This window comes from Carcharhinus amblyrhynchos, chromosome 10 (assembly GCF_965287045.1).
Source record: "Carcharhinus amblyrhynchos chromosome 10, sCarAmb.v2.hapA, whole genome shotgun sequence".
In the NCBI taxonomy this organism is placed as follows: domain Eukaryota; kingdom Metazoa; phylum Chordata; class Chondrichthyes; order Carcharhiniformes; family Carcharhinidae; genus Carcharhinus; species Carcharhinus amblyrhynchos.
This window is the reverse complement of record NC_137333.1, coordinates 90,177,070-90,204,362: the sequence shown is the minus strand read 5'-3', so window position 1 is coordinate 90,204,362 and position 27,293 is coordinate 90,177,070. Positions and strand designations below refer to the sequence as shown.

Below are 27,293 nucleotides of genomic sequence, written 5' to 3'. Positions count from 1 at the left end.
GGATTGGACTGTGCAAACTATGCTTCTATTATGTCTGAAGAGGGCTACAACATGGAAAGTAAACAAGCTTGAAGAAGTAAAAAGTCATTGCTTAGTAACCAGGGGCACCTTTAGGGTTGTAAGGTTTTTGGGATTCTGTTTTAATTGAATTCATAGCAGTTGGTGACAGGCAGCTTGAGAGGGAATATCTCTGATAAGAGAAAAGCTATACAAACATTGGAAAATATGACAGCTGAACAGGATTGTCAAAACCTCTATTTTGGCTAAAGAAGGATGAACTTCAGGGTCTATCATGAAATATTTAATATTTCAAGGAACATTGAAAATGCAGAAAATGATACAACATGTACCTTACATGATGAAATATTGAAAGTATTAGCAAACATTAAGGAAATAGGTGGAGACATCAGGCTCTGATATCAGGGTGACCTTTTGTGCCATTTTTAAAGGGCACTCCAATCACTGAAACAGTTACCCACACATATGTACTAGCCTTTCCCCCTCCCCTGATCATCCCTGCCATCGCCCCCTTCACCCTCATCCCCAATCATTACAGGCATTCCCATCGGTCTCTGTGTCTGCTTCCCCCCTCCCCTCCACCACAGATAGATAAGTCGCCACACGTGAGTCTCTGCCAAAGGAGTGGGGTGTTTAATTTGATTTAAATTTCTTCAAATGTATAGAAATCAGGTTCTCACCCATTATGGGCGTGAACCTGATTACATTGCCAGCAAAGGGAGGCAAAATCGGAGATCGCAATCTCACAGTGAGATTCACGATTTTCGGATTTCACCGGATCCTGAGTCCCACCAGCAATCTTGCGGACAGAGAGTGTGAGCTCAAGATCCCACACAGAGAAATTCAACAAGGACAGGATCAGAATTGGCTGTGAAAATGAGCAAAAATCTGCCAATATTCAACATCTGCACTCAAACATGAAGATTAACAGCTCGGACAAGAAACATGAGAACATGCAGGGCCCACTGAGTACCTTCAGACAAAATGAGAAGGGGAAGAGTAAAAACAGGAAGATATGAAGTGAATAGTCTAGTAAATCTAGAAGAAACAGGAAAATTAACTTGTCTCTAAAAACAAAGAAGCATGACAGACTCTAGAAAATACACAGATGCTTGTGCTGATCTTTCTTTTTGCTAGTAAAATCTAGCATTTCAGTGCAGACATCATGAGCTGCTTAATCTTCCCAACATCACATTTTTTCATAATAAAAGCTTGATTTTCTTTGTGTAGCAGGTTAAGTGTATCCACGATCATCATGCCTCTCGTCACTGATCCCTGTAACTCCACACTTACTCCATGTCGTACATATTCAGTGATAACACTCTCATCAATAGCAGCTGCCATTGCAAAAGAATCACAAGACACAAAGCCAGGTCCAAAATACATCTCTCTGTTGCTTTGCTTGGCTTTGGCAAATTTTTCACTATGTGCAGTTATCTTCTTCATGAAGCAAGCTTTCTCAGTGTCTTGGTTTACCCACTCCTTAAAAAACTCCTGTAATGGACACAAAAGAAGAACATCAACTTTGCACAACTTCCAAGTCATCATTATCAAAAGTAAAAAATAAGCCATCAAATAAATTATTTGTAACACATGAAACCTCTCATTTTAAGAGTGAACATTTAAATTTACAGACTTTATGATCTACAGTATTATACTGGAATATTTTGGATTAATTTCTTTCTTTAACAGCCTAATTTTAATTACTATCTGTCAAGAATAACTGTTTCCCTTAACTTGTGAAATGGTTTTAAGCTGAGAGTGTAACAATTGGATAAATACTTGATGAGAAAATTACAGGACTGTAGGAAAATGAACAAAAGGAACGGAATTAATTGGATGGGCCCATCAAAGAGCAGGTTAATGCACAATAGACCAATGAGCTGCTTTTTGTGTCGTATGAATCACACAGAGTTAGTACACAGGTATAGCAAGTGATCAGAAATGTAGATGGAATGTTGGCATTGATTGCAAGAGAAATAGAACATAAAAATAGGGGAGTTTGCTAAATTGTACAGAGCCTTGGTGAGACCACATCTGGAATACAGTGTACAATTTTGGTCTCCTTGTTTCAATAAAAAAAAATGCTTTTTAAGCAGCTCAGAGAAGGTTCACTCATCTCATTCCTGGGTTGAACCTACGTTCATTAGAATTTAGAGGAATGTAAGGTGACCTTCTTGAAACATACAAGATCTTCAGGAGACTAGGTGGGGTTCTTAAGAATGTGTTTCCTCTTATTATAGAATCCTACAGAGTTCTTGTGGAAGAGTCCAAAACTAGGGAACATAGTTTAAGAATAATGGCTCCCTTTAACGCAGATAAGCAGAATTTTTTTCTTGAGTGTTATTAGTAGACCGATTGAAAGATCTATTGATTACAAGGGAAGAAGTGTTAGGGCTTTTAGAGGGCATTAAGACCGATAAATCTCCGGGGCCTGTTGGCATTTATCCTAGGCTGCTTAGAGAGGTGAAGGATGAGATTGCTGGGCCTCTGACGCAAATCTTTGTCTCTTCTTTGGACACAGGTGAGGTCCCAGAGGACTGGAGGATAGCTAACGTGGTACCGTTGTTTAAAAAGGGTAGGAGGGATAGCCCGGGTAACTATAGGCCGGTGAGCTTAACGTCAGTGGTAGGTAAGTTGATGGAGAGGATTCTTAGGGAAAGGATGTATGCGCATTTGGAGCGTTGCGATCCAATTAAGGATACGCAGCATGGCTTTGTCAAGGGGAAGTCTTGCCTTACGAATCTGGTAGAATTCTTTGAGGAGGTGACAAAAATGGTTGACGAAGGACGAGCCATTGATGTCGTCTATATGGATTTCAGTAAGGCGTTTGACAAAGTCCCTCATGGTAGGTCGGTACAGAAGATTAAAGCTCGTGGGTATGTGGTCAGGTATCTAGATGGGTAGAGAACTGGCTTGCAAAGAGGATGATGTGGGAATGCCGGCGTTGGACTGGCGTAAACACAGTAAAAAGTCTGACAACACCAGGTTTAAGTCCAACCGATTTATTTGATAATACTCACAAGCTTTCGAGGGGACTGTCTCTTCGTCAAGTGAATGGAGAGCTCTGGCCTCAGACAGAGCATATAAAGCACAGATAGTTTAGAGATTACTGATTAAAATGCGAATCCTTACACCTAACCTGCTGTTCAAGACCTGAAGTGGCTGACAATGTGAGTGGAAGGAGCACTGATCACAGGTTACAGAGATGTGTATTATCTCTAGACAGTACAGTAAGTGAGGTTTTGCAAACCCAGGCAAGTCACGGGGGTTACAGATAGTGCGACATGAACCCAAGATCCCTGTTGAGACCGTCCTCATGTGTGCGGAACTTGGCTATCAGTCTCTGTTCAGCGACTCTGCGCTGTCGTGTGTCGTGAAGGCCGCCAGAACGACACACGACAGCGCAGAGTCGCTGAACAGAGACTGATAGCCAAGTTCCGCACACATGAGGACGGTCTCAACAGGGATCTTGGGTTCATGTCACACTATCTGTAACCCCCGTGACTTGCCTGGGTTTGCAAAACCTCACTTACTGTACTGTCTAGAGATAATACACATCTCTGTAACCTGTGATCAGTGCTCCTTCCACTCACATTGTCAGCCACTTCAGGTCTTGAACAGCAGGTTAGGTGTAAGGGTTCGCATTTTAATCAGTAATCTCTAAACTGTCTGTGCTTTATATGCTCTGTCTGAGGCCAGAGCTCTCCATTCACCTGACAAAGAGGCAGTCCCCTCGAAAGCTTGTGAGTATTATCAAATAAATCGGTTGGACTTAAACCTGGTGTTGTCAGACTTTTTGTTGCAAAGAGGAGTCAGAGAGTAGTTGTGGAGGGGTCTTTTTCTAGCTGGAGGTCTGTCACTAGTGGTGTGCCACAGGGCTCGGTACTGGGACCTCTTCTCTTTGTAGTGTATATAAATGATTTGGAAGAGGGAGTAGGTGGTGTGATCAGCAAATTTGCTGATGACACCAAGATGGCTGGATTGGCGGGCAGTGAGGAGCAGTGTCTGGCAATACAGCGGGATGTTGATAGGCTGGTTGATTGGGCAGATACGTGGCAAATGGAGTTTAATCCAGATAAATGTGAGGTGATGCATTTTGGCCGGAATAATGTAGGGGGAAGTTATATGATAAAGGGTAACCCTGTAAGGAGTATAGAGTCGCAGCGAGACCTGGGGGTGCAAGTGCACAAGTCTTTGAAGGTGGCAGTGCAAGTGGAGAGTGTGGTGAAGAAAGCCTATGGTATGTTAGCCTTTATAGGAAGGGGTATAGAATATAAGAGCTGGAGTCTAATGTTGCAGTTGTACAGAACGTTGGTTAGGCCGCATTTGGAGTACTGCGTCTAGTTCTGGTCGCCTTACTACCAGGAGGACGTGGCGACTCTGGAGAGAGTGCAGAGGGGGTTTACCAGGATGTTGCCTGGGGTATGAGGAAAGATTGAAGAAATTGGGGCTCTTTTCCCTTGAAAGACGCCAACTGAGGGGGGATCTAATAGAGGTATATAAGATTATGAAGGGTATAGATAAACAGAGGTAAGCTATTTCCAATAATAGAGTCACGTAGAACAAGGGGCCATGGACTTAAGGTGAGGGGGGAGAGATACAACACAGATATTAGAGGGAGGTTTTTCACAAGAGGGTAGTGGGGGTATGGAATGCTCTGCCAAGTAAGGTGATGGAAGCAAACACGCTAGAGTCCTTTAAGAGTAACTTAGACAGGCACATGACTGAGTTGGAGATGGGTGGATATAGGAGAACCTTTAATTAAGGGTCATTAGCATTGGGGTGTCCCTTGAAATGTAAATGGGTATAGTATGATAATAATGTTTTTCCCTTTTCATTCACAGGTTTTAAGTCGGTCCACCTCATGTCCAACGAGGGGCATACACGCGATGGGTCATACTGGGGCTGCTCTTGGTTATTCGAGATTGGCCTAGTGCTTCATGTCGTTAGTGTGTGCCTAAACTGGGCAAGACGACAGCTCAGTGACTATCGCTGATTGCTGTGCAGACACATGGATTTGGGCCGGTGTCTGTGGGAGTTTGCGCATTCTCCCCGTGCTTGCGTGGGTTTTCTCCAGATGCTCCGGTTTCCTCCCACACCCCAAAGATGTGCTGTTAGGCTGATTGGCAGGAATAAATTGTCCCTAAATCAGTTTTCCCTCAATCTGGATGGCCATAAAACATTAGATAGGGGTCATGGGTAGAGAGGTGGTGTTGAGATGGCGGCGTGGGCTCGTTGGGCCGAAGGGCCTGTTTCCCAGGCTGATTTTGTTCTTTGTTCTTTAGTGTGTGGAATTCTCTTCCCCAGAAAGTAGTGGAGGCTGAGGGTGAAATTCTCTGATGTCCCTGCTGGCAGGTTCAATCCCACAGGATCTTCTGCTGGTGCCTGATATGGTGGATTGAAAAACTTGCTGCAGGCTGGTGTGAAACTCATTTGAAAGATTTGTCTGCCCAAGCCTGATTCTCTGCAGAGCCAGTGGGAAAACACGCCAGTGCAAAATACATCTCAAACAATGCAGCATGCAGATGTCAGGGCTAGAACACAGGATGGAGGCCATTGGCAACCTAGTTTATTTTAAGTCTTGGCACAATTCTACTCCTTCACCTGACATTCACCTCATGCTCTGGAACAGTTTCTCTTAAAATAAGTGTAATTACATTCACTGGTCTTGACTTTGTATTTAAAAATGAATTTTCTAAAGCTTACCCAAGGCAGAGGATGACGAAGACAATATTCCCAAGTGGCGATATAGATTGGACACGCAAAATGATTCAGGACAATATAAGCTGCTTCAGGATCAGCTGCAAAGTTAAACTCAGAACACATTGTCACATTCCCTCTGCCTGAAAAACATAAAACCTACAAATGAAACTAATTACACCATGACCTTAAAAGCTTCTTAATCCAGTCACATTTAGCAGTCCAGTGAAAATAATTGCTTAGCATTTCTATGGAACTATCAATATTGTATGGAATTATCAATTACCCAATATTATAAAATGTGTATAAGGAATCAAATACATACAATACTCTGTCACATTTCAGAAATTCTGTAATTTTTTTTCTCCTGGGAGAGCTCAGTGCAATATTTATTAAATTAAACTCTATTGGTGAGCTCATTTCAACTTCCAAAGATTTAATTTCATAGGACAGCAGGGTTGGACCACAAATTAGGATTGAGATGAGGATTCTAAACCAACCAAAGGTTGCTTCTAGTAATCACTATTATTAATTGTTACTGCAATATGGTGGTCTATCCTAGTACGAAGGGCAGAATTCAAGGAGTCATTCTGCTTCAGTGAGATAAGACAACCCACTGATGTGGGAAGGAGACAAGTTGCATTAATTGAAGCAAACGTCTGAAATAAAGCACTATGTCAATTTGTAATAAGCTGCTTCTCAAAGCTGCATTGGGAGAATAAAAGACATGGGGAAAAATGAACATCTTGTTCAAAATACAAGTGAGTATTGTTGCTACATTTGGATCAAACTGTCTTACAAGACTATGTAGGGCAGAGGGAGTCAATTCATAAAATAAAGTGTTATCGGACAACAAATTTTATGAAATTGGGCACACAAAATGGAAGCAAACTAAAGCTATCCTCAGAGCCCTCCACTAAAATCACAAAGTAACAGACACTGATCAGTAGGCAAGAGCATGCTTTTAGAATGCAAATGAGGGCTAGCACATAAGGGAAATTGGACAGGATGGCACCTATAGGAACTAAATTAAAGAACACATCCCCACCCCATCAAAATCAGCACTTCTAAACCAGTCAAACAACCCATGGAGACACCTGAAATAAACACAGTTAAGAAAGCGTCCCTGGCCCCTCAAAACTCTTGAGATCAATAACACACCTATGGTTCAAACCCCAGAGATTCCAGACCATTGATAACCTACCAGACAAAAACGATTAAAACACACTTAAAACAATTGCTCCAACACTCGAAAACATTGAAACAGGATGGCTGAAGTCAAATACTATAAATAAAGGATTAGCATTTGAAACATGAAGTTCAGGTATAACTATAGCCCGTTGTGGGGGAATCTTTAGAGCACTTTCGGGACAGTCCGATTGTATGTCCTGACTGTGCTACTCCGTCGATGTAAAGAAAATAAAGCTGTGCCGTTATTGAACTTCACCCTGAGTCCGTAGTGGTCGTTTCGCCCAGTCGTGCTAACAAAGGCACACAGACTGCTTATGAAAATGCTTGATGTCACTGAACCCAGAGGGTATATACATATAGAACAAATTTGTAACATTGGCAACATGCAAAATATGATTATTGAAATTTAGTTTAACACAGGAAATTTCAGTCTGGTCAGCATGATCAGGGCAGCACGGTAGCACAGTGGTTAGCACTGCTGCTTTACAGCTCCAGATCCTGGGTTTGATTCCCGGCTCGGGTCACTGTCTGTGTGGAGTTTGCACATTCTCCTCGTGTCTGCATGGGTTTCCCCTGGGTACTCCGGTTTCCTCCCACAGTCCAAAGATGTCCAAAAGTCCAAAAATTGCGTGGAAGGCGCGGAAAGTCTGCAGAGAGATCTGGCTGAGTGAGTGGGTGAGGACCTCTATAATGTGAGCAAATGTGAGGTTATCCACTTTGGAAGAAATAATAGTAGGAGGGATTATTATTTAAAGGGCGAAAAGCTGCAGCATGCTACAGTGCAGAGGGTCCTGCAGGTGCAGCAGGTGATCAAGAAGGCGAATGGAATGTTGGCCTTTACAGCGAGGGGGATAGAATATAAAAGCAGGGAGGTCTTGCTGCAACTGTACAGGGTACCAGTGAGGCCGCAGCTGGAGAACTGTGTGCAGTTTTGGGCACCGCATTTGCGAAAGGATATCTTGGCCTTGGAGGGAGTGCAGCGTAGGTTCACTAGGCTGATACCGGAGATGAGGGGTTGGCCTATGAGGAGAGATTGAATAGACTGGGTCTGTACTCATTGGAGTTTAGAAGGCTGAGGGGGGAACTTATAGAGACATATAAGATAATGAAGGGGCTAGATAGGGTAGAGGTAGAGAGATTCTTCCCACTTAGAAAGGATAGCAGAACTAGAGGGCACAGCCTCAAAATAACGGGGGGGGGGGGAGCAGTTTAGATCGGAGTTGAGGAGGAACTTCTTCACTTAAAGGGTGGTGAGTCTCTGGAATTCTCTGCCCATTGAAGTGGTGGAGGGTACCTCGCTGAATATATTTAAGTCACAGGTAGGTAGGTTTCTGATAGACAAGGGAATTAAGGATTATGGGGAGAAAGCAGGGAAGTGGAACTGATCCACTTCAGATCAGCCATGATCTTGTTGAATGGCGGCGCAGGCTCAAAGGGCTAGATGGCCTACTCCTGCTCCTATTTCTTATGTTCTTATGTACGGGTTAGATTAATTGGCCATGTTAAGAAATTGCCCTTTAGTGTCCAGGGATGCGTAGGTTAGAGGGATTAGTGGGTATAATATGTAGGGATATGGGGGTAGGGCCTGGGGTTTGTGTTCGGTGCAGACTTGATGGGCCGAAGGGCCTCTTTCTGCACTGTAGGGTTCTATGATAAAATAATTGAGGTTTTAAAGCCACTAGTCAGCACGGTGGCACAATAATTAACACTGCTGCCACACAACGACAGAGACCTCAGTTCAATTCTGGCCTCAGGTCTGTGTGGAGTTTGCACATTCTCCCCGTGTTTGCGTGGATTTCCTCTGGGTGCTCCAGTTTTTTTCCCACAGACCACAGATGTGAGCATTAGGTGATTGGCCATGCTAAATTGCCCCTTAATGTTAGGGACTTGTAGCATAAATAGGTGGGGTTGCGGAAATAGAGCCTGAGTGGAATTGAATGGCATCCTTCTGCATGGTAGGGATTCTATGACAAATAGGAGGAAGGAAAATTAATATGAATTATTGTAATTAGGTCATTAGGAAAACTGTACACAAGTGTTAGAGGAGGTGTCAACCAGCAAGATGATGAATGGGATGGATAGGATAGAGGTGGAGAGACTCTTCCCGCTCAGAAAGGACAGTAGGACTAGGGGGCACAGCCTCAAGATAAAGGGGGGGCGGTTTAGAACGGAGTTGAGGAGGAACTTCTTCACTCAAAGGGTGGTGAATCTCTGGAATTCTCTGCCCGTTGAGGTGGTGGAGGCTGCCTCGCTAAATATTTTTAAGACGCGGGTTGATGGGTTTTTGATAAGCGAGGGGATTAAGGGTTATGGGGAGAGGGCGGGAATGTGGAACTGAGCCACGACAGATCAGCCATGATCTTATTGAATGGCGGGGCAGGCTCGAAGGGCTAGATGGCCTACTCCTGCTCCTATTTCTTATGTTCTTATGTTAAGGCAACTTGGTCAAGGGGTGGATAAGACTGAGGGACTATGGGGTACTGAATTGACTGGACTGTTCACTAAGAAGGGACAGTTAGTGGGGAGGAGATGATAAGTGCAGTGGGGCAGGGCAAAGAGGCAACAACCTTGTCAAAAGATAGTTGGCCCTTGAAGGGGGGAAAAGACTCAAATCAGTGGCGATCTTACCAGAATTTGTCATAATGTCAGGCTCAGTCAGGAAACTGGTGTGTGACTCTCCAATTAGAATCATACAGTGCAGAAGAGGTCCATTGGCCCATCAGGTCTGCACCGACATGTTTGAAACACCTGACCTCCTACCTAATCCCATTTACCAACACTTGGCCCATAGGCTTGAATGTTACATCATGCCTAGTGCTCATCCAGGTACTCTATAAAGGATGTGACTCACATCTGTAAAGCAACTCACATCTACCATCCTCCCAGGCAGCAGAATCCAGACTCTCACCACCCTCTGGGTAAAAAAGTTTTTCCACACATCTCCCTAAATGTCCTACCCCTTGAATTTCTGTCCTCTCGTGACTTACCCTTCAATTAAGGGTAACAACTGCTCCTTAACCACTCCATGCCCCTCATAATCTTGTACAACTCAATCAGGTCACCTCTCTGTCTTCTCTGCTCCAATGAAAACAACCCAAGCCAAACCTATCCAACCTCTCTTCATAATTTAAATTTCCATCCCAGGTAGCACAGACTACTTTTTTCAACAAATTTTGAGCCTCTTTAAAGAAAGAAAATGTGGGGTGTGGTTTATGCCATCTTTAAAGTGCACACTGATCAGAAATAAAAATAAACCGCCCCCCATGGAGGTTATCATCTCCTCCCCTCCGCCATCATTGCTGACATTTTCCCCAATGCTCCTTCAGCAATCATCGTCAGCATTTCAACCCTTTAATGACTGCGCTCTCCCTCCAAGCACAGGTAAAGCCACTCCCGTGATGGGGCTCCTATTAGAACCCATGCTGGCACTGCCACCCTGTGCTAGGGGACATTGCCAGGGCACTGCCTAGCCATATCCCTCTGTCACAGGGGCTATACTTAACTCTGCGCCCCCAGAAGAATCCCCTTAACAGGTCTATATTTGGCCAAACTTGTAAACCTCACCAACATGATGTCACATCAGCGAGGTATGAATATTTAGTGAGGGAGGATTATGTGGCAAGGGGAGGAATGTCATTAAAAATACTTATATTAATTAAAATGTATTAAAAATCAGATTCACACCAAGTATGAGATTTGAGATTTCCAGTTCTCTCCAGATATTGCACCCTCAGCAGCAATCCTGCACATTGAGAGTCTGGGCTCAAGATCCCAATTCTTTATCAAAAGGGATGAAAGCCAACTTTAAACCTGAGGCTGTAATCTTCAGCTGGTGAGCCTCCAGCTCCTTGATAGGCCATGACACTAGGATGGGAGGTCTAGGATAGTGGATTAGGTGGATGTCCAGTTAACATGGTCTGAAGGATCCAATAACATACCTAAGAGTTCATAACTGAGCGTGTTAACATTAATAGGAAAGCATGGCAACAATGAAAGATCCCATAGCTTACCAGATCATTGACCCATGAGTCCTTTAACATTCCTTAACTCTAACAACTAAGTAAATTATGCCCACTAACTCACCACTGATGTGTACGTGCGCCACTGACTACCAATCAGCAGTTAAACATTTGTACGCTGACCTCCCCATTCTGTGAGCCAATTATGCCCACTAGCTCACCGCTGATGTGTGCGAGTACCAGTCAGCAGTTAACATTATGTACACTGACCATTCCGTGAGTGCCATGGTTTCCCTGCACCATACTCCAAGAGGGCGAGCACATACACCCTCCCTAACAGAAGGCAAGGGCCAACAGGCTTCTGATGCGGAGGCAGTCGTATAGTGGTATTGTCACTAGACTAGTTATCCAGAAACCCAGGGCAATGCTCTAGGGACCTGGGTTTAAATCCCACCATAGTAAATGGTGAAATGTGAATTCAATAATTGAGATTGAAAGTCTAATGATAACCATGAAACCATTGTCAATTGCCATAAAAACCCATCTAGTTCACTAATGTCCTTTAAGGAAGGAAATCTGTTGCCTACATATGACTCCAGATCCATTGTAATATGGTTGATTCTTAAATGCCCATGTACAAATATAAATGGCTAAGCAGAACACTCTGATCCATCAGACATAGGTGCTGTGGCATCCTTATAGTGCCCCCCACTCCCACCTTTACAAGGAGCGTTCAGGGTCTTAGAATAAACCAAGGGAGAAATGTATTCATCTTGCATGAGAGCTCAGCCAGCAGCAGGATTTTCAACCTGTGGCCACTTGGTCCAGCTGAGTGGGGAAAGCCGTGGTCATTTTCCATTCTAAAAGATTGAGAGACAGCTCCTCAATGTGATGGCCAGCACAGTAATCAGAGTCTGTTGGGCAAGCAGCCAGAGTTGAACGGGGAAAGGTTCAACCCTTGGAGCTGATAACTCACCATTAATTCTTTTGTTTTCCCTTGCAGTAATAACCGTGAGGGAGAGAGGGAGCCTTTGGAACTGGCTATCATTTTCCTATTGCAATGTAAGAACAGAAGACATCAGAGGCGTCTGGCTGTCCAGACGTAAGAGCTGAACCCAGAGGACGAAGTGATGGCAGGGCCTGCTGTATTGCCACAGGAGAGACCCCTAAGAATGGCAGTTCAGCCCTGCACCTTATACAGCGCAGGGTCTACAGTCACACCCGACCTTCTTAGAGATGAGTGACCACCAATATTGCCAAAGATGTCACCTGTTCAGGCACGGTGACTCACTTATGTCACCTTCAGGAGTTAGCACCGCATGGAACTTGAGGGATTCCACTGCCTATGGCTTTGAAAGTCACAATCACTGTCAACTTTTATGTGACTGGCTCCTTTCAAGGCTGCACCGATGACCTTTGGCATTTTGTAGGCTTCCATTCATAAATGCATCAAGTGATGGATGCACTCTTTTTAAGGGCTCACAACTTCATCCATTTTAACGAGGATCAGGCTAGTCAGGATGCAGAAGCCATGGTATTTGCCCAGATTGCACGCTTTGGCATCAGGAATGCAGAATATCAATCGCAAAGGCTTCCACTCCCTAAATGATTAGTTAGTTTGCAACCACACAAATCTTATCCTCCAGTGTGTTTGAAGTTCCCGGGGAGTGTTCGCAATAGTATATCCCTAGCTGCTTTCAGATACTCAACATTTCTGAGAGAGCACAGAGGCTACATGATTGGCTCCTCAAGGACAAGTGATACCACCTGAAGATGCCTGTACAAAGATCACAGGGTGAAGCAGGGAGAAGATATAACAAGGTTCATGCTGCTATTCATACTTTGATGGCGTTGACCATCAGGATGCTGAAAATGCAGTTCCATTGCCTGGACCATTCTGGTGGACTGCAATGTAGATTAGAAAAGGTGTCAAGAGCTCAAAATGTCCTCATTTCAAGGGTGATGATGATTAAGGCCAGTGATAACATTTCATCATCCTGAAGTCTTTTCCATGTACATTGGTCTCCTGTCTGACTGCTGGCAGCGAGCTGATCACAGATAAGTCTTGTGTCATGGGGAGGTAGATGTATCTCATTGTCCCAACATTAAAGGAGGATGTACAGTGGAGACATTACCTTGTTCCTCAGAGAGCGACTGCAAATTCTGACTCCTATCTGGCTGAAAGCCAGGCTCATATCAGTGTAATGTTGCGCAGTCTCATCTTTCCTGCTTTGGGTTCCTCCTCAGATAGGTGGGCCCCTGAGGTTAGGTATCACAAGAGGCAGATGCACTCTTTTCATAAGGGTCTGGCTGCTGGATTCCATGTGCTGAGATCAGACATTTACAATGACTGGGCTGAGTGATAACTCTGAATGGTTGCACAGTGGTCAGCATTGCACCCCCACAGCACCAGGGACCTGGGTTCAATTCCTGGCTTTGATCACTGTCTATGCAGACTTTTCTCGTCCTCCCCATGTTTGCGTGGGTTTCCTCCAGGAACTCCAGTTTCCTCCCACATTCCAAAAGATGTGCTGGTTAGGTGCACACGGCTATACTAATATCCAAACAGGCGCTGGAGTGTGGCGACTAGGGGATTTTCACAGTAACTTCATTGCAGTGTTAAGGTAACTTGTGACTAATGAAATAAATTTTAACACTTTAAGGATGTCCTCAATACCACGAAGAAACTGGCATGACTGATGTGTTCTGTCACTCTGAGTGGATGCAAACCAATGTTTGGACAACCTTGCAGATAGCAGATGGAAGAGGCTGTGGAGTGAGCATCCAGCCTTGCTGTGGAACATGGTTGCACTTGTCTCAGTGTCACTACATGAATAAATCTTATGAGATTAGGGAGCCATTAAGTGGTTACAATAAGTGAGATTTATATTATTTACAGAGGTGGATGCTAACTTACATGGATCACTATCTACAAGTGCCTAACACCTAAATTGACACTGCAACTAAATTTTCTAACCCTGTTGCTACGTCCTGGTGTACCCCCAGGATCCACAGCAGAACTAGAGACAGCCTGCTGTCTGCCACACCCTGTTGCGAGTGATGATCTTTGTGGACATCCTCAGGAGGGCCCCAGCCTGCTTACGGGCTGCTGCCATGTGCACTGCCAGTTTTCTCAGCCTGTGTAGCTAATATGGTCAAAGGAAGAGGGGAGTCAGATGGGCTGGACATTCCCATAGTCTCCTGGGTGGAAAGTTGCTGGCTATGTACCTGCTTCTCCTTCTCCCTTTCCTTGTGGATGGCCACAAGTGCCTGAACCATGGAGTGCGTGTCCTGCACCATGGAGTTCATGCCCTCCACCAGTGAAGGACAGAAGTATTGCGCCAATACCCCAACTTTAAGAAGACGACCATCATCTCAATGCCTAAGAAAAACCAAGCAGTGTGCCTCGACGACTATCGTCCAGTGACTCTGACGTCCATCATTATGAAATGCTTCAAAAGGCTAGTCATGGCACAAATCAATTCCAGGCTCCTGGACTACCTGGATCCACTACAGTTTGCCTACTGCTGCAACAGGTTCACAGCAGACGCATCTCCCTGGCCCTGCATTCAACCCTGGAACACCTAGCACCTAACACCTATGTCAGACTCCTATTTATTGACTATAGCTCAGCCTTCAACACTATTAGTCCCATGAAACTCATCTCCAAACTCGAAGCCTGGGCCTCGGCTCCTCCCTCTGCGACTGGATCCTGAATTTTCTAACTCTCAGACGACAATCAGTAAGGACAGGCAACAACAACTCCTCCACGATCATCTGCAACACCGGTGCCCCCAAGGCTACATTCTCAGCCCCCGACTATACTCCTTATACACCTATAGCTGTGTGGTCAAATTCTCCTCCAATTCAATTTTCAAGCTTGCTGACAACAACACCATAGTGGGACAGACCTCAAACAATGACGAGATAGACTACAGGAATGAGATAGAGAATATGGTGAACTGGTGCGATGACAACAATCTCTTCCTCAATGTCAACAAAATGAAGAAGATTGTCATCAACTTCAGGAAAAGTAGAGGAGAACATGCCCTTGTCTACATCAATGGGTATGAAGTAGAAAGGGTCAAGAGCTTCAAGTTTTTACGTATCCAAATCACCAACAGCCTGTCCTGGTTCCCCCATGCCGACACTATGGTTAAGAAAGCCCACCAACACTTCCACTTTCTCAGAAGATCAAGGAAATTTGGCATGTCAGCGTCAACTCTCACCAACATTTACAGATGCACCATAGAAGGCATTCTTTTTAGTTGTGTCACAGCTTGGTATGGCTCCTGCTCTGCACAAGACTGCAAGGAATTACAAAAGGTTGTGAGTGTGGCCCAATCCATCATGCAAACCAGCCTGCCATCCATTGACTCTGTCTACACGTCCCACTGCCTCAGCAAAACAGCCAGTATAATTAAGGACCCCATGTACCCGGACATTCTCTCTTCCATCTTCTTCCTTCAGGAAAAAGATACAAAAATCAGGTACCAACTGGTCAAGGAACAACTTCTTCCCTGCTGCTATCAGACTTTTGAATGGACCTACTTGCATTAAGTTGATCTATTTCCTTCTCTATGAATGGAATGCTTTGTCTGTACAGTGCACAAGAAACAATACTTTTCAGGGAATGCTAATACATGTGAATAATAAATCATTCTTGCGCTGTTGACCTGACAGCCTTGGAGTGTCTCCTCCATTTGGCCTTTAAGAACACAAGAACATAAGAAATAGGAGCAGGAGTAGGCCACCTAGCCCTTCGAGCCGGCCCCGCCATTCAATAAGATCATGGCTGATCTGAAGTGGATCAGTTCCACTTTCTCCCCATAACCCTTAATTCCCCTGTATCAGAAACGTATCTACCCGTGACTTAAATATATTTAGTGAGGTAGCCTCCACCACTTCAAAGGGCAGAGAATTCCAGAGATTCACCACCCAATCTGACACCACCTTTCAATCCAACATCCGTTCCTGAGGTTTCCAACTTTGCCTTTGGAACTCCAGCAATCAAGGCATGAGCGAGTACAGAGGTACATCATCTGACTGGGTCTCAGCAGAGTCCAGGCCTCCAGAAGTTCTTAGAATGCCAGTTACCTGGGATATCCCACCTCAGCCTTGGCTCAGGGCTGGTCATCTTCCTCCCCAGCTAGCTAGAGGGCTGTCTCCACAAACTGAGAGAGGACTTTGAACTTGGGCATTCCACCACCTGTCTGGGTTCTCTCTCCGAGCCAGGTTGTCCTACATGAAAGCAGATGGAAAGAGTGTAACCATGCTGTTTGCCAGGGTAGAGGGTAAGGATGCCTAGCATTTGTGGTTGATGAGTGGGAGGTGATGGGCTGAGAAGCCCCAGGAGAGTTTAAGTAGTGTTTGGGAGAGTGAGGGTGCGTTTCCATGAACTGAAAATGAGTGAGCCCCCTGTGGATGTGTGATGGGTGTGAGTGTAAGAGTCATGAATGATGAGAAGTGTCTTACCCTGACAGAATGGAAAAGATCATTCATCCTCTTATGGCACTGGATGCAGGTAGATAGCACTTACTAAGGCTGCTAAACTCTCCCATGTGGAGTTAGTGACTTGCTCGAGAGTCTCCTCCCCTTCTGCAGGAACAAGATGTGCTGACACTCCTCCACAAAATACAGCAGTCTGCCAAGGGATGTCTCTGTGAATCTTGGTGCTGACTTCTTAACAGCCATTTTGTGTCTGGGACCATGAAGAAATGTTTGGGAACTGCTGAGGTGGCCATTAAATGGAGTGCCCCACTATAGCAGGGCGGGCGAATCAGAAGCTGCATACAATGAAGGCCACATGAATCCAGTGCAATTTTTTCCCCTCAAAGTGGCTAAAAATACAGCACAGAAAGCTGCCAATGCTGCCTGCAGATTAATCATCACTTTTCTTGCCTGAAACCACACATTGCCAAAAAGATTTTGTCCCCATGTTCTAATCTAGGTAACTTTATTTCAGAGTTTCCCCAGTGACTCACTGGGAAGTGCACATGTTACCAACTGCTATGCCATAAAACTATCGGCTGTATCTAGGTTTGCTCCCACCATCAACCAGCCAGGAGCTGGACTTAGAATATGGAAAAAACCACCCCGTTGCCCGGATTATTAAAAGTACATGCAACGAATATCAGGAAAGGCCTGGGTCAGATTCAGGTGTGAGGTTTTCCAGTTAAGAGAATTGTACAAATAAGTTATAAGACATACTTTCTGTATTTCCTCCCATGATGTACAGATGTTTTAACTTAGATGGAAAGGTGGGATCCATTTTAAGTGCCAAAGCAATATTGGTCAAGGGACCAATAGCCACAAGAGAAACCTGTGGAGTAACAAACAAAGTGACTGAGATGTAATAAAGTTACAGTTATCTTATACAATTTTAAAGTAGAACAGTTATTATCATTCTTTCTCCATTTTACACATTATGGTTAATTTTAGATTTGCACTTGTAGTTCAAATAGGTTTGTTTATTATTAAACAATAATAAGGTTGTTAGGTGTCCTTGCTCCCTCATTGGATGTAACCATCTACAAAATCTGATTTTAACTTTATGTCCACTACATGCATATATGTGGATGTGAATGGCAATGTAGATTATTGAAACCTCCCAGCAGGGTGTGGAATGGTTTGTTATACCAGTAGAAGTATCAGTTTTAAAGTTCCCACCTAAAGGAATTATTAAGGTAAACAGAGGGAAACTAAATTTTTCAGTAAGAAAGTTCAGAACACATATGGCATAATTTCAAAATTAGAGCTAGGCTGTTCAATGGTGATTGCAGAAAGCTGACATGTGTAAGTTTATTTCCTAACAACCTGTAGAGAAGGGTCAACTGAAAATTTCAAAATGAAGATTGATACATTTTTATGAAACAAGATTATGGAACCAAGGGTTTTTTTTTTGTTTTTATTCCAATTCAATCAAATCAAGTCCATTTCAGAGTCTCAACAATTTGAGGAGACATTCCCAATCCAAGCTGACGAGACAGGGCTCTCAACTCCTGTTTTGGGCTTGATCTACATGATCCAAGCTTGGAGCAGGCACACTCCTCCTCCAAGGCTTGATCTCATTTGCATCTTAGCCAAAAGGCCAAGATGCCGCTTTAAAAATTGCTTCAAATGAAGCTAAAATGTAACCTAATGACTTCAACCAAGCACAGCATGTTGATACTACAGCCAAGGGTGTTAAGTAAGATACATATCAGTAATGATCTAATTGAATGATGGAATAGGTTTCAGGGGCTGAATGACCTACTCCTGGTTCTATGCTCTGCTGACTTTGAGTATTTCAATTCCTGATACCCATGTGCCTCACCTGACCAGCATTTTCAGCGGCTATTCTTATCATGGCAGTAACTGCATGTTCAACTTGTAGATATTCCAACCCTGGAGCCTTAGGATCTGGAACATCACCCAGACCATCCTTTCCATGGTACTGACTAGCAGTTAGCTGATTTTCAAGAAGAGATTTACTTGCACCTCGGAACACAGGAATCTGCAATTATAAAAAGGATAAAAAATCTTTAACAGCATTCATGAAGGATGAAATACAATAATTGTAATGACGTGAAATACATGGGTTTTGGAATTCGTTATCATGCCATTGGACTAAATTTCTGCCCATCAAACTGACCCATCACTCATCCCAAAATCAAGCTCACTTACATAGAAGAGGTGAAAGACTATACCCTCTTTGACATTGCCTTGTATCTGCTGATCCAGGGAGCCTGATACACTTTAGTTTTGGAGGAAGTAAAGGGACAATTTAAAAAATTTCCTTTCTTCTCGTGTTGCTTTCCAAAAGCAATCAGTGATCAACTGGTAGTAGTAAATCATAGAATCATAGAAACTCTACAGTGCAGAAGGCGGCCATCTGACCCATCGAGTCTGCACCCACAACAAACCCGCCCAAGCCCCATCCTTGTCATCCCGCATATTTACCCTGCTGATCCCTCTAACCTACGCATCCCAGGTTACTAAAGGGCAATTTAGTATAGCTAATCAGCCTAACCCACACATCTTTGGCATGCAGGAGGAAACCGGAGCACCCAGAGGAAACCACGCAGACACGAGGAGAATATGCAAACTTTACACAGACAGTGACCCAAGCCAGGAATTGAACCCAGGTCCCTACAACTGTGACCATTTGCAAGTGCAAACCATTGTGCCACCATGCCGCCCTAATCCTGGCTTCTGTAACATGCAGGTATTCTTTACATTGGCCACAGCAAAGTTGTAACTGTTTTTAGTTGTGAACATCATCCCATCAATTGTGCATCGTTTGGTGATGTCAGGTTGGGAGTGATGTGAACAAGAAGAATCCAGTTCATTGGAATCTGGGGCCACCTCAAATTTGATCCCCTCCACACCACTGCTCCCCAGTCCTCCCCACCAATGTTGTTACTCTTCCATATTAACCCTGCTCCATCACCACATCATGTGACATGCACCATGGTTCTTCCTTCCTAAGACCAGGAATTTTTCTTTGAGTTCATTTACATTGTTACAGAAAGACAACAGAGGAATATTTCCTCCTTTATTCTGAACTCTTAATTTTACAAGTCTAATCAGACAAAATGTGTATGCATTTTTAAAGAGATGTTTTACAAATACTGTAATACAATTCAAACTAAATCAGATATTTTTAAAACAAAAGTCATGAGATGATCAGGAATTAGAAATTAATTTAAGTATTTTAAGTTAAATAATCAGATAAAATTCACAATTCATTCTGTATGAAAGTCAAGTATGTAATTTAGTTATCATCAGAAGTTAGGGCTGCGTAAGATTGGACCAATAAGATGCTGCTATTTCTTCTGGTAATGCAGACAGTGTTTTAAGTGCTTGGGTATAGAAACACTTCACCAATTGAAGTCTGAGGTCAGGTTCCAACCGACTCAAGAACAGCTTTTTCCCTGCTGCCATCAGACTTTTGAATGAATCACAGAATCAGAATCACGGAATACTGTAATAATAATTTTTATGACCTACCTCTGTCTGTTGGCAAACCTTTAGCACCCGGAGTACATTTTTGCACACATTTTCAACTGTTGTGTTTCCATGAGTACATGTTATGCCCAGGATCTGCACATTAGGAGCTGCAAGAGCCATCATCAATGCCTGGGCATCATCCACCCCACAGTCGAGGTCTACGAGCAACAGTTTCTTTGCCATTTCAGAACCTGTATGCCCCCACAAAAAAAGTGTAAGATCGAATTTATTGAAACAGTATCTATCAATCAATGTTTTAGGTTAAAACATAGGAGGCAGAGAGTGGGGGTCAACGGGTGCTATTCGGATTGGCGGATGGTGACTAGTGGAGTGCCCCAGGGGTCGGTGCTGGGGCCTCAGCATTTTACCATTTATATAGATGATCTGGAGGAGGGAACCGAGTGTAGGGTGTCGAAATTTGCTGATGACACCAAGATTGGGGGAACGACAAATTGTGCGGAGGGTGTGGAGAGTCTGCAGAAGGATCTAGATAGGCTGGGCGAATGGGCCAGGAAATGGCAAATGGAATTTAATGTTGGCAAGTGTGAGGTGGTCCACTTTGGTAGGAATAATGGTAGGAAGGACTATTACTTACATGGCGAAAAACTGCAGCAGGCGACGGTGCAGAGGGACCTCGGGGTCCTTGTGCATGAGTCGCAAAAACCCAGCTTGCAGGTGCAGCAGGTGGTCAGGAAGGCGAATGGGATGCTGGCCTTCATAGCGAGGGGGATTGAATATAAAAGTAGGGAGGTCTGATGACACCAAAGTCGGAGGTGTGGTAGATTGTGAGGAAGGGTGTCATAGTTTGCAGGGAGACTTAGGTTGCAGAGCTGGGCCGAGAGGTGGCGGATGGAGTTTAATGCGGAGAAGTGTGAGGTAATTCACTTTGGTAGGAATAACAGATGTGTTGAGTATAAGGCTAACGGGAGGACTTTGAATAGTGTGGATGAACAGAGGGATCTAGGTGTATGTGTACATAGATCCCTGAAAGTTGGGAATCAAGTAGATAAGGTTGTTAAGAAAGCATACGGTGTCTTGGCGTTTATAGGTAGGGGGATTGAATTTAGGAGTCGCAGCGTCATGTTGCAACTGTACACAACTCTGGTGCGGCCGCACTTGGAGTACTGTGTGCAGTTCTGGTCCCCACATTACAGGAAGGATGTGGAGGCTTTGGAGAGGGTGCAGAGGAGGTTTACCAGGATGTTGCCTGGTATGGAGGGGAAGTCCTATGAGGAGAGACTGAGGGATTTGGGGTTGTTTTCGCTAGAAAGAAGGCGGCTAAGAGGGGATCTTATTGAAACATATAAGATGATTAGAGGTTTAGATAGGGTGGATAGTGATAGCCTTTTTCCTCGGATGGAGAAAGCTAGCACGAGGGGGCATGGCTTTAAATTAAGGGGGGGTTGTTATAGGACGGATGTCAGGGGTAGGTTCTTTACCCAGAGGGTGGTGAGGGATTGGAATGCCCTGCCTGCTGCAGTTGTAAATGCGCCTAGTTTGGGGGCGTTTAAGAGATCCGTGGATAGGTTTATGGACGAAAAGGGATTGGTTTAGATTAGTGGGTCATTGTTTTTTAACTGGTCGGCACAACATCGTGGGCCGAAGGGCCTGATCTGCGCTGTAATGTTCTATGTTCTATGTCTTGCTGCGGCTGTATAGGGCATTGGTGAGGCCTCAGCTGGAGTACTGTGTGCAGTTTTGGGCGCCGCACCTGCGCAAAGATATTTTGGCCTTGGAGGGAGTGCAGAGGAGGTTTACATAAGAACATAAGAACATAAGAACATAAGAAATAGGAGCAGGAGTAGGCCATCTGGCCCTTCGAGCCTGCCCCGCCATTCAATAAGATCATGGCTGATCTGTCGTGGCTCAGTTCCACTTTCCCGCCCTCTCCCCATAACCCTTAATCCCCTCTCTTATCAAAAACCCATCAACCCGCTTCTTAAAAATATTTAGCGAGGCAGCCTCCACCACTTCAACGGGCAGAGAATTCCAGAGATTCACCACCCTTTGAGTGAAGAAGTTCCTCCTCAACTCCGTTCTGAACCGCCCCCCCTTTATCTTGAGGCTGTGCCCCCTAGTCCTACTGTCTTTTTTGAGCGGGAAGAGTCTTTCCACCTCTATCCTATCCATCCCATTCATCATCTTATACGTCTCAATGAGATCTCCCCTCATTCTTCTAAACTCTAACGAGTACAAGCCTAGGCTGATACCGGAGTTGAGGGGGTTGAGCTATGAGGAGAGGCTGAATAAACTAGGCTTGTACTCGTTAGAGTTTAGAAGAATGAGGGGAGATCTCATTGAGACGTATAAGATGATGAATGGGATGGATAGGATAGAAGAGGTGGAGAGACTCTTCCCGCTCAAAAAAGACAGTAGGACTAGGGGGCACAGCCTCAAGATAAAGGGGGGGCGGTTTAGAACGGAGTTGAGGAGGAACTTCTTCACTCAAAGGGTGGTGAATCTCTGGAATTCTCTGCCCATTGAAGTGGTGGAGGCTGCCTCGCTTAATATTTTTAAGAAGCGGGTTGATGGGTTTTTGATAAGAGAGGGGATTAAGGGTTATGGGGAGAGGGTGGGAAAGTGGAACTGAGCCACGACAGATCAGCCATGATCTTATTGAATGGCGGGGCAGGCTCGAAGGGCTAGATGGCCTACTCCTGCTCCTATTTCTTATGTTCTTATGTTCTTAATACTTCTGGTGGCAGTGAGCAGTGATGAATGAATGGGTAGCTGTACGTGTAATGAGTGGCAAAACTATTCATTTGCCATTGAATGCAACATCTGAGATGTTATAGAAATACAAAGTTGATATTGTATTTCGTATTACTCAGTCCATTACACCTGATCAACTGAACAACAATGAGACCCAAGTTCCTGATAGTTCGAAAGTCTGGTGAAAGTACAAAATTCATGACATTATACCTTTGGCCCATTTTTCACTGCAGTGGCAAAAGTTACCCTCTAAGCCTGCAACGACCATGTTGCCCGACTGAACAAAAACCCCTTATCCTTCCGGGGACCATTTCCCTCTATTCCCATCCTATTCATGTATTTGGCAAGACGCCTCTTAAATGTCACCATCGTATCTACTTCCACTACCTCCCCCTGCAGAGAGTTCCAGGCACTAACCACCCTCTGTGTAAAAAACCTGCCTTGTACATCTTTAAACCTTGCCCCTCGCATCTTTAACCTATGCTACCTAGTAATTGACTGTTCCACCCTGAGAAAAAGCTTCTGACTATCTACTCTGTCAATGCCCCTCATAATCTTGTAGACTTCTATCAGGTCTCCCCTTAACCCCTGTTGTTCCAGTGAGAATAAACCAAGTTTCTGCAACTTCTCCTCATACCTAACATCCTCCATACCAGGCAACATCCTGGTAACTGTACCCTCTCCAAAGCCTCCATATCCTTGTATTCCACATTTGCTTCTTGTGTTTCCAGCCTCCTAACCTTGAAAATCCTTACTTTTCTCTTTTTGACTAGGCTCACAATATCTCTCATTATCCAAAGTTCCAAAACTTGCCATACTTACCCTTCATCTTGACAGTCCTGAATTCCAATCAACTTACACTTTATAGCCTACCACATGCCAGATGTCGATTTGCCCTCAAACACCTGACCCCAATCTATCTTCTTCAGTTCCTGCCTAATATTGTTGTAATTAGCCTTCCCCCAGTTTGGCAGCTTCACTTGAGGACTACACTTATATTTATCCTTCTGTACCTTAAAGCTTACTGAATTGTGGTCAGTGTTCCCAAACTGCTCCCCCAGTAAAACGGTGACCACCTGGCTGGGCTCATTTCCCAATACCAGGTCTAGTATGGCTCCTTCCCTAGTCTGACTATCTACATATAGTTTCAAGAAGCCCTCCTGGATGCTCCTTGCAAACTCTGCCCCATCCACGCCCCTAGCACTAAGTGAGTTCCAGTCAATATAGGGGAAGTTAAAATCTCCCACCACAACAACACGTTATTTTTACAGCTTACCAAAATCTGCCTATATATCTGTTCCTCTATCTCCTGCTGGCTGTTGGGAGGCCTATAGTAAATCCCCAACATTGTGACTACACCCTTCCTATTCCTGAGCTCTACCCATATTGCCTCACTGTATGGGCCCTCCGATGTATCCTCCCACAGTACAGCTGTGATATTCTCCTTAACCAGTAGTATAATTCCTCCACCCCTTTTACACCCCCCTCTATCCTGCCTGAAACATCTGTTTCCTGAAACTTTAAGCTGCCAATTCTATCTTTCCCTTAACGAACTCTGTAATGGCAATAACATCATAGTTCCAAGTACTAATCCATGCTCAAAGTTCATCTGCCTTACCTGCTATACTTCGCGCATTGGAACAAATTTAGTCCACCAGACTCTCTTTAATTAGCAACCACACCTTACCTGCTCTTCCTCTGAGTCTTACTGACCCTACTATCTAGTTCCCCTTCAGTTAATTCACCTTTGCTTTGATTCCCAACCCCCTGCCAAACTAGTTTAAATCCTCCCGCGTGACAATAGCAAACCTCCTGGCCAGAATATTTATGCCCCTCCAGTTTAGATGCAACCCCTCCTTCTTGCACAGGTCCCACCTGCCGGAAGAGATCAATGGTCCAGATATCTTAAACTGTCCCTCCTACCAGCTGTTCAGCCATGTGTTGAGTTGTACAATCTTCCTATTTCTAGCCTCACTGGCACATGGCAGAGGGAGTAATTCTGTGATTACAACCCTAGAGGTCCTGCTTTTTAAATTTCTACCTAACTCCCTTAACTGCTGCTGCAGGACCTCGTCACTCTTCCTCCCTGTTGTTAGTACCAATATGTACCACAACCTCTGGCTGTTTGTTCACCCTCTCCCTTCAGAATACTTTCTGCCTGATCAGAGACATCCTGGACCCTGGCTGCAGGGAGGCAAACATACCAACTTGGAATCTCTTTCACGTCCACAGAAGCGCCTATCTGTAACCTTTGATTCTGTTCGTCCCAAGTAATGTATGCCTCTTGAATGCATTCAGTGTGTTTGCATCAACTACTCCCTGTGGTAATAAATTCCATAGGTTCATGACTCTTTGGGTGAAATGTCTTCTTGTTTCCATTTTAAATGGTCTACCCTGTATCCTCAGATTGTGACCCCTGGTTCTGGATAGCCCCAACACTGGGAACATCCTTCTTGTATCTACTGTCTAATCCTGTTAGAATTTTATAAGTCTCTATGAGATCCCCCCTCATTCATCTGAACTCCAGCGAAAACAATCCTAATTAGTCAATCTCTCCTCACATCAGTCCTGAATTCCCAGAATCAGCCTGGTAAATGTTCGCTTGAGAGCAAGAACATCCTTCTTCAGAAAAAGAGACCAAAACTGCGCACAATATTCTAGGTGTGGCCTCACCAAGGCCCTGTATAATTGCAACAATACATCCCTGTTCCTGTACTCGGAACCTCTTGCAATGAAGGCCAACATACCATTTGCTGCATCTGCATGCTCACCTTCAGCGACTGATGCACAAGGACACCCAGGTCCTGCTGCACACTCCTCTCTCCTAATTTACAGCCATTCAGGTAATAATCTATCTTCTTGTTTTTGTTTCCAAAGTGAAGAACCTCACATTTATCTGAATTATACTGTATCTGCCATTCACCCAACTTGTCCTGATCATGCCGAAGGTACTTTCTGAAATTCCAAATATACCATGTCAACTGACTCCCCCTTGTCAACTCTAGTAGTTACACCTTCAAAAGAATTCCAACAGGTTTATCAAGCATGATTTTCCCTTCATAAATCCATGCTGACTCCGTCTGCCATTATTTTCTAAATGTTCCACTATAAAGTCCTTGATAATGGATTTGAGAATTTTCTCCACTATCAATGATGTTAGGCTTATTGGTCTATAATTCTGTTTTCTCTCTGCCTCACATTTTGAATATTGGAGAGACTTTAGCTACCCTCCTACCTGCAGAAACTGTTCCAGAGTCTACAGAATCCTGGAAGATTATCACCAATGCATCTACTATATCTAGAGCCACTTCCTTAAGTACTCTGGAATGTAGATTATCAGGCCCTGGGGATTTATGCATCTTCAGTGCCATCAATTTTCCCAGCAACATTTCTCTACTAATATTGATCTCCCTCAGTTTTTCCCTCTCACTAAATCTTGCATTCTCCAACATTTCTGTTATCTGATTGTGTACAAAGAATGTATTGAGTTGTTCAGCCATCTCTTTATCCCCTATTATACATTATCCTGTTTTTGTCCATTGGGGTCCTACCTTTGTCTTCACCAACCTCTTACACTTTGCATAACCAGAGAAACTTTTAGTGTCACTCTTTATGTTCCCTGCAAGCTTACTGTATTGTATTTTCCCCTTCTTAATCAATCCTTTGGTCCTTCTTTGATGAATTCTAAATTGCTCCCAATCCTCAGGTCTATTATTTTTCTTGGCCAATCTGTATGCTTCTTCCTTGGATCAGATACTCTCCCTACTTTCCTTTGTAAGTCATGGATTGGCCCTATTACCCACTTTGCTTTTGCGCCAGATAGGAATAAACAGTGGCTGCAGTTCCCCCATGTGTTCTTTAAATGTTTGCCATTGCCTACCCACTGTCATCCCTTTAAGTAATTCTCCCAATCTATCAAGGCAAACTCACATGTCATATCTTCATCCCTTTAATTAATGCCCATCCCCAATCGCAATACATTAAACATTGCAGAGTTAAGAGTCAATCACATTTTTGTCACACGCAAGCCAGATGGGTTGCATGTTCCTAAAGGACAATTTATATTAATGATTTGGATGAGAATAAAGGAGGCATGGTTAGTAAGTTTGCAGATGACACCAAGATTGGTGGCATAGTGGACAGTGAAGAAAGTTATCTCCAATTGCAACGGGATTTTGATCAATTGGGCCGGTGGGCTGATGAATGGCAGATGGAGTTTAATTTAGATAAATGCAAGGTGATCCATTTTGGTAGACTGACCCAGGGCAGGACTTGCTTAGTTAATGATAGGGCGTTGGGGAGAGTTACAGAACAAAGAGATCTAGGGGTACGTGTTCATAGTTCCTTGAAAGTGGAGTCACAGGTGGACAGAGTGGTGAAGAAGGCATTCAGCAAGCTTGGTTTCATTGGTCAGAACATTGAATACAGGAGTTGGGATGTCTTCAAGTTGTACAAGACATTGGTAAGGTCACACTTGGAATACTGTGTACAGTTCTGGTCACCCTATTATTGAAATGATATTATTAAACTAGAAAGAGTACAGAAAAGATTTACTAGAATGCAACCGGGACTTGATGGTTTGGGCTATAAGGAGAAGCTGGATAGACTGGCACTTTTTCATCTGGAATGTAGAAGTCTATAAAATAATGAGGAGCATAGATCAGCTACTCAATATCCTTTCCAAAGGTAGGGGAGTCTAAAACTAGAGGGCATAGATTT

The 27,293-nt window shown here is 44.1% G+C and overlaps 1 protein-coding gene across 1 annotated transcript in view; it reads right to left on the bottom strand.

Annotated features, from left to right (window-relative positions):
- Positions 1 to 279: 279 nt before the first annotated feature.
- LOC145349168 (nucleoside hydrolase-like) overlaps positions 280 to 27,293 on the bottom strand; it is a 28,543-nt gene continuing 1,529 nt past the window's right edge. The window contains exons 2-6 of the mRNA XM_080197585.1: positions 19,863 to 20,053; positions 18,187 to 18,366; positions 17,082 to 17,193; positions 5,728 to 5,864; positions 280 to 1,512 (exon numbers count right to left, since the gene is read on the bottom strand). Coding sequence (XP_080053711.1) covers positions 1,162 to 1,512; positions 5,728 to 5,864; positions 17,082 to 17,193; positions 18,187 to 18,366; positions 19,863 to 20,045 — 963 coding nt within the window. The 5' untranslated portion in view covers positions 20,046 to 20,053 and the 3' untranslated portion in view covers positions 280 to 1,161. The remainder of the gene's footprint in view (positions 1,513 to 5,727; positions 5,865 to 17,081; positions 17,194 to 18,186; positions 18,367 to 19,862; positions 20,054 to 27,293) is intronic.